The 7,985-nt window shown below is 36.3% G+C and overlaps 1 protein-coding gene across 1 annotated transcript; it reads left to right on the forward strand.

Annotated features, from left to right (window-relative positions):
• The first annotated feature begins 2,063 nt into the window (after positions 1–2,063).
• LOC138328268 (tachykinin-like peptides receptor 86C) lies at positions 2,064–4,125 on the forward strand. Its single transcript, XM_069274995.1, has one exon. The coding sequence runs from the start codon at positions 2,521–2,523 to the stop codon at positions 3,649–3,651; it is 1,131 nt and encodes a 376-aa protein (XP_069131096.1). The 5' UTR covers positions 2,064–2,520; the 3' UTR covers positions 3,652–4,125.
• The last annotated feature ends 3,860 nt before the right edge of the window (positions 4,126–7,985 follow it).

Below are 7,985 nucleotides of genomic sequence, written 5' to 3' on the forward strand. Positions count from 1 at the left end.
TTTTTTGTTTATTTTATTTATTAGATCGTCCTCCGGAAGAAAAAAAAGGGTCGGTATTTCACGTTTTTTGTGTGTAAATATTGAAGTGCTGGTTTTCTACATTATTCATTTCTTTACTCTTTTATTCTTATATTAGTACAAGTACTGTTCTGTATAGTTGTTCGGGCAAATGTGTTGTGGAAGGAAATACAGGATTTTGAGAATTTGAATTTGGGCTGATAAAACTAAAAACAAAAATAACATTATAACAGCATACTAGTATGAACGCATATGCATGAATTATATGACTTCCCATCTAAATGTTGGTTAGGTTTATTTTGTTTTGCATAATAGTATACTAGAAACAGGCACGGTAATCCCTGGTGGAGTATATCCGACTTTGCATTTTACAGAGTTATCTGCACTCGCGGGTAGATATTGATTATGACGTCATGTGTTTTCGAGTGTAACATTATACTTTTCGGAGAAAACGACGTGAATTGCGCTCACAAAACAATGACGTAACAATCGATACCTACCCGAAAGGGAGCTTACTCTGTAATATGCAAAGACGGAATATCTGACTTCGTTGTACCGTCATATAGGCGGGTGCTCCGAAAAATAAACGGAGGAATTGACGTTGTTACATACAATGTGTTGCGTTTCGAGGAAGGAGAAGGAGACTAACAGTCTTAGAATATCTATAAATGAACCATTTGATAACTTTTTGTATCAATGCATTACATCTGTACTTATGTGAAAAACGGCATGTTTTAATTTGCGTGGCCTCATTTTCATCAAAAGTACATTTTTGTTGATTTCACTATTAAGTAAAATAGGTTTTTTCCTTCTTTAATGTTTTGTTTATTTTGTTTTTGTGGTTAAGATATTTTCTGTAGGTTTGTAATAGACTCTCTCATTTCGCTTATACAACTGCCTAGACATCAAATTTATTACTTTCTAAAAAAAAGTAAGAGGCATAAAGGAAAAGAAATGACCACCACGAAACAGAAGGGCTAAAGTCAGAATGTAATGCCTGACAGGATCCACAGGCTTCCTCAAAGAGGCGATAGCACAACTGCATGCTAAATGTTAGATGGTGTCAAGGGAAACGTTAGGAAGAAGAAAGTCGGTTATCTGACATCCTATTTGCTCGCCCTTTACGATTATGCAATGGGGGAGCAGGTACAATTCTAACACCTCTGACTGTGGGGATATACTAACTAGACGTAGGAAATTATAATGCGTTTTTTAATGTCAGACACTTTGACTTATTCACCCCTGAAGACACATTTAGACTCATTTTGATGAAAGACTTGACCAGTCATGAAGTAGGGCTGAATGAGTTAACCCATTGACCATAATTAACGGTACTTAGAAGATATATATTTTGGTCTGGTATCTAAAACAATTCAGCTGCTGAAATGAAACATTGCGTTAGATTTTTATGATTTTTTTTTTCATTTTAATACTTGCATGTCCGAACAACTATAAATTATATTAGAATCAAACCTGTTTTCCAATTTTATTATAGTTATTGTTCTTGTATTTAAAAATCATTATGTTTCTTTTGACAATGTATCATTTTGGCTCAATCGTTGTCATATATTTCACTTAACTAATTCAGATGGAAGATGAGAGGTTTAGGGGCTTGCTGTTGTTTCATTGCTTCATTGTCAAAGCATTGGATCATATGTACATTGTATGCAATACCGCTTTCACAAGGAGACAGACATAAATTACATCGCAGCCTTCTTCAACGTAAAAAGCAATATGTAAACCATTAGATCAGTCACTGATATCAGGTCTACATATACGTATAAAACCCCTATTCCTATTTTCACCATGAGAAGAGGTGGTGTCAATGGAATTATTATCTGGTTGTGTGTAACTTCTACACTATACAGAACGGATAAAGCGGGCGGACCACCAAGATTCGCACAAACGCTAAAATATCTATGTCTTTCATAAGAGCCGAGTCCCAAACGCATCATAGTCTGACTTATTAGTACAGTTGGCACGTGCGCGCGTTAACACGGGGATGAAATTCATATCCAACTCGTTTAGAGAAAACAATTTCATGGTATATTGTCCGATCTATACTGTGTGTGACCGCGATGTTGTAATAGTGTTGGCTAAGCACTAGAGACCAATAGTATAGTGTGATATTATATATTGTGTCTCGTTGATGCTTCCTACAGTCGCCGGTGTGTAATTCCCGACATTTCCGGATAAATGTTAAATACGAGTCTATTGTTAGAAATCATTTTGGAGCCCACGTTCACCAGCGCGTGTATAATATATTATATACATTTAGTAAGTGCATACAAACAACAAACATCCGCTTAGAGTCGGACCGAGAAGAGGAGATACTAGGATGCTGTATCAACAAAAGTTATAAACATGCTTTAGTATCTTCTGTGTGTGTATATAAAATATGACTCATTTTAAACGTACTTGTCAAAAGAGGAACATCGGGAGTGTATGTCAGTAATTTTGACATTCTGTAAATAGACAAGTACTTTACACATTTCTAGTACAATGAATGAGACAAATATTGGAGACCTTCATCAATGGAATAGCGATGTTTCCAAGCCGCTCATTCCACTGGACGTTATACTTTGCCTGTATATACTTTTAGGTGTCATTGGAAATGCAATTGTTGTATTTATTTATGGATTTAGACTTAAAATCGGCATGGATGACCGATTTTTCATCCTAGTGTTGGGAATACTAGACACCATCGTCTGCTGCGCTAATCCTGCATTTTCTTTATGGCGCAATTTGGTTCCTGTAAATTCAAAAGGAAACATTGCTTGCAAATTGGCGTGGTTCTCTACAAGAACAGTAAGCACAACTTCCGGTCTGCTTATTTTGATTATTGCTTTCCAGCGATTCTTGAAGGTATGCAGACCATTCGGTCGTCAGATGACGTCATTATGGAAACGTATTCTGGTAGCTGTTGCCTTGGCGGTGTCGTGCCTATTGCACATGCCTTTGTTTATATTCTACGGGGAGGTAACTTTACATAATCCAAACAGAAATATAACAGGAAGTAGATGTGGACGAGGCGTTCATTTTGATAATAAAATCCCTGCAAAAGCTGAAATGGGTTACTTTTACTTCATGTTTGCTTCAGCGGGATTCGTTCTCTTGTCAATTATAATTCTTTATACTTTGATTGGACAAAGAATCTATGAGAAAGTGAAGCGGACAAAAGCACGAAAGTCATCAATACCAAATTCACTTTCATCGCAGCATTCCTTTACACCGGACGAGAACGGAACTAATGATTTCGGCACAACCGATGCCATGGTAACGGCACCAGATTCAAATGTGGCGTCTTTCAAACGCCCCAACACAAATGTGATATCAAGTAAAAAGAGGCGGACCCGTAAGAACCCTATAGAAAAACATAGATATACATTGATGTTTATGTTGATATCGGCAATTTGTGTGATAACGTATATTCCTTCGCTGACAGCGAACATTCTTCAGAACATTGACTCTGAGATTTTCTGGACGGAATACACAGACAGTAGGCGGGCTTTGTTTATATTTCTATTCCAATTCTATATCTTCAATCATGTAGCCAACCCTTTTATCTATGGACTTTTTGATGGGACCTTTCGACTCGAGGTTCGTAAACTGTTTTGTAAAAATGTCAGTTAATAATCTGCTAGTAAATACAAATAAGTATTGTTATACTTGCGGTAACTTTTCCGGAAGTGACGTACATGCAATGTGAAAATGTTTTTCAAAGACTTGGCTAGTGTTCAAAGGCTATATTTTCAATTACTACTTTAATATCTAAAAAATGGACTGCTCTGACAACCTAATTTACTTGCACATTAACTCATCACGTTGTAATTTTTCAGGTTACCATTTAGCCATAAAATAATTATGACATGAATCGATATTTAGTGTTCTCATTTGTTTAACAATGATACATATGTGTTATATAACTGTAAAGAAGATGAGGAAGATAATTGTATATATATATGCTTTATGTCGCAATATATTGCATTTTCTTTTCTTTTTTTTTAGATATTAAAGAGTTTGTCTATATTAATGTCTTTGACGGATTTGCCAACTGTTCCAGTTAATAAAAACAAAATGAATTCAGAAGTACATCTTGTTTGTATACTGTTATGATACTGCGTTTTCCGTTCATGTTTGTTTGTGTTTGATGATATCTGTCTTAGTTTTAACAAGTCAGGAAAATGAATTAAAATCTTGGTATTGTAATATAGTAATTCAGCGATTCATTTGCTAACATAAGACATCGTTAGTTTGTTTGAGATGGTGTAAACCTGTGTCAGTTTCGATAGCTCCTCGCCCGCCAGGATAGATTTAGCCTCATGTAGGAGTCGGCCGTACTGTACCTCGAGTGGGCTCTTGAGATACAATTGCAAGTCATACATCTGTCTGCATAACATTAAGCTGGTCTAGAGACAGTATGTACAGCTTCCAAGCAGTTATTAAGTCTTATTCAGGATACATTAATTACAATCTGGCACACTGAATATAATTGTGTTATAAGTAGCTGGACATAGCTGAGTCGATATCGTCCGTCTATAGTGTTCAGGGGTTCCGGGTTCGAGGTCCGATCTGGTTCTATATTCTTTCAGTCTAGTTATTACAACTCTAGCCACCATAGGTCCTTGCGTCCTCGACATGCAATCACTGCACTGTATCTTTAGTTTATAATGTATTGTGTTGACTTGCAAGCATTCACTGCACTGAGAGAACCAAGGATACAGCTAGGCTTCATTGGGTACAACACAAGGCGTTGTCCTGCAGTAAGACTATGGCTGAGGTTATTACGGTACAATGGAAAACCATGACCTGGAATTGCTCACAAAGGAAGGTCGCACGCGAAGTACAGAAAGGGGAAGCATCTTGGCTGTTTTCTCGTCTCGTTGTGTTCTTTAGGGTTTATTTTGATCAGTCACTCTGGAGTTGGGACTTGATTGTCTATTTGTTATTTGTGGAGAAGCCAGAAATACGAGACCGTGGAAGCTAAACTTTGTTCCGTTATATTCCATCGTACTCGTACGAGGTTAATGCGATGAACAACCCTTGGGTATGAATTTTCACATCCATATTAAACCTTCACATTAAAGAGGCTAGAGATGATTTGCATGCTATATGTATATCCCACCGCATTGGTGCACCAATGCCATGGGACAAACGAATCCCCCTTTTCTTAGGAAGATATATGTGGTATTGTAATACCCGGTAACGTATTTGTCAGATCATGGGTGCCTTGATGCTGTTAAAACACATACGCAAAAAATAACACGGAATAAATCTATCTGCATTACATACAGAAATATACGTTTGATCGACTATACCAGCTCTTCAAGATTTTACGAAAGAATTATCAAGTAGTTTAAAACTATGAATTAGTACATGTATCTCCCTACCTTAGACTGATCTCATCTCTACTCGTGGATTAAACTCAAATTCATGTATGGATTAAGACGTTCTACGGTTCTGGCAAGTCTAAAGATGTGCTGATATTTACTGTACTATTTATTTGTGTATCGTATAGATCTCACCATAAAACAAATTAGTAGCGAATATTTGTAGCCAGATGTTGCTACCTACTCAGATATAGATCGTATTGTATTTAAAAATGTAGCATCGTAGTGAAGACACAATATTTCGACGAAATATATGAACAAACTAACATGTAGACATATGTTTAGGAGAATTGAATACCTGAACCGGTGTCTAGATAACTTACACGTGGGGACGAATGTACAGGTGGGTGGCATCTTTGGAGGCTGATGGCCGAACAGGCAGACTCTTGCAGTCGAGCATACTGCATCTTCGACACTCCAGGGGCTACAATCACTGGCGTTATATCCACCCCTGGACTATCTCACAGTAAATCTGGAGACAGTTGAGGGGAATGCAATGACTAATAACAGGCCTATACAGATTTCACAGCGACACCCAACTTCAAAGCCACACAGTCAACCACAGTGTACCGTTATTCGATTCTTTTGATGTATATTAAAGGTACAAATTACCTGTGCCTTCTGTTGCCTTCAGTTTTGCTATGACATATTACAGGGGTGGATATGACGACAGTGATGGTAACCCCTGGAATATCGAGGATGGACATATCTATACATAAATATATGTAAGGGGTTTTATTTAAGTCTTTCAAGATCTATTTATCGAATAAGTGTATTTCACCCCTCCACCACAATGGCATGTTACATCAAATACATGTTTAACCTATGAAAATGTGTTGACGTGCATTGTACAATAAATCATGGCGTTTGAAAATATTTTCTTACTCTATCAGACTGTTTTTATTATTAGATATAATTATTGCTATCAGACCATCGTTAACCATGCAACAGTTTTATAAAAGATATTTTGGCAACAACTTCACAGACGCATTGTTAGCGAGCATTCTACTAATCAGTCTATTAATACTAAAAGCGGAATTAACTCTTCTTATCATGAAATATCGTACGAACGGCAAAACGGCAATATTGAATTACAGCCATGCTTAATTTGTCGACCTACAAGTTTCCCTTCGCGCATATTCGGAAAATTCCAAAAAGCAAAAAGAGTTTAAGGAGATGAATAAAAGCACAACTTTTAGGGGGAAACTGTTCTCGTGTTGTAACTTTATCTAATTTAGCGACTCTTCATTTATATGAATTTATTTTATTCCTAAACTTACAAAAATGGGCATAAAATTTCATTCTGGTGTTTCAAAATATTTCTGCCATATTTAAAGATCAAATGGCAAAGGACCTGTTACAGCTGCTATCAGATTTTTCCCACGAGCCTTTTATAGTACTATGACAGAGAACCTGTAAGATACCTTTAAAGAATTCAAAAGGTCACAGGGGCCTGTGCTAGGGAGGGTTTAATGTTGCCCTGCCTAGGTGTACACCAGGGTTCCCTTTTTGATCCCAAACTACTAGTATATATACCAAATTAATATTCAATTTCGTAAAACGATATCGTATTCTCAAAAGTACACATTTCTGCAAAGACTGAACATATATAGCTAAAAATTTAAAAATATTTTACGGAGTCTTGAAACCTATTCTGTCTTCTGGTTCTTGAATACCAAAAATATTCGAGTTATAACCAGAAACGTATAGAACATATATAATGCCAATAAAAGTTAATGGAAATTTAAGTAAAGTCTGAAACAGTTAAAGTTATCATCTAAAGATCAAAATTTGCAAAATTGAGAAGGACTATTTTAGACTTCAAGAAAATGCTACAACTTTATAATGAATCAAGGAAACAATATTATTTTTGAATGCAAAATACACAAAAGTGACCACAGTGGATATTTCGGAAATAGGCCTACAGTAGGCCTATCGGCATCGATATCCTTGATACTGCAGGTGTTCCCATCACTTACGATCTCTACACCTCTGGACTATCTCATAATAAATCTGGAGGCAAATGAAACTTGCAGCCGAAGACTCTCTATTATATCGGCCACGAAACCAGTGTGAATTTTTAATTAGATAATTTTCAAGATGTTTGTCATAATGGGGCTTATATCGTCTTAATGACGGCACTAGCCTATGTATAGATGTATAGGATTATTTTGAAAGGAAAATTATCGCGCTTTCCAACGATACAGAAACCGTTTTTATGACAATGTACGAGAAATGTGTTTTTATAGCCACTAAAGGTGGGCGGGTTAGAAATTTGGAGTCTAAGGTTTTCCACCCTTCTCGTACATAGTACCATGTAGAGTATGATTTTTATCGTTTTTATCTAGACCTCTAAAACGTCTAAAAATGGTCTTTAAGGCACTCTGGTGAGTCCATGATTATCTTTCTCAGAGTAAACTGCCATTGATTAAAACTTTCACTATATAGAAGGATAAGTAGGATAAAGTAATGTTACCGTTCGAAGTTACGTCTGAAAGTAACAAATAAATATTTTTCATTAAAAACAGCGATTTAAATTTAAATCTCTGTTGAAAGTAGACAGTTAAAGGGAGACTA

The sequence above is a fragment of the Argopecten irradians genome, chromosome 7 (assembly GCF_041381155.1).
Source record: "Argopecten irradians isolate NY chromosome 7, Ai_NY, whole genome shotgun sequence".
In the NCBI taxonomy this organism is placed as follows: Eukaryota; Metazoa; Mollusca; class Bivalvia; order Pectinida; family Pectinidae; genus Argopecten; species Argopecten irradians.

What these genes read in the sequence shown, in the direction of transcription:
- LOC138328268 (XM_069274995.1), top strand. Translation starts at nt 2,521, where the DNA reads ATGAATGAGACAAATATTGGAGACCTTCATCAATGGAATAGCGATGTT.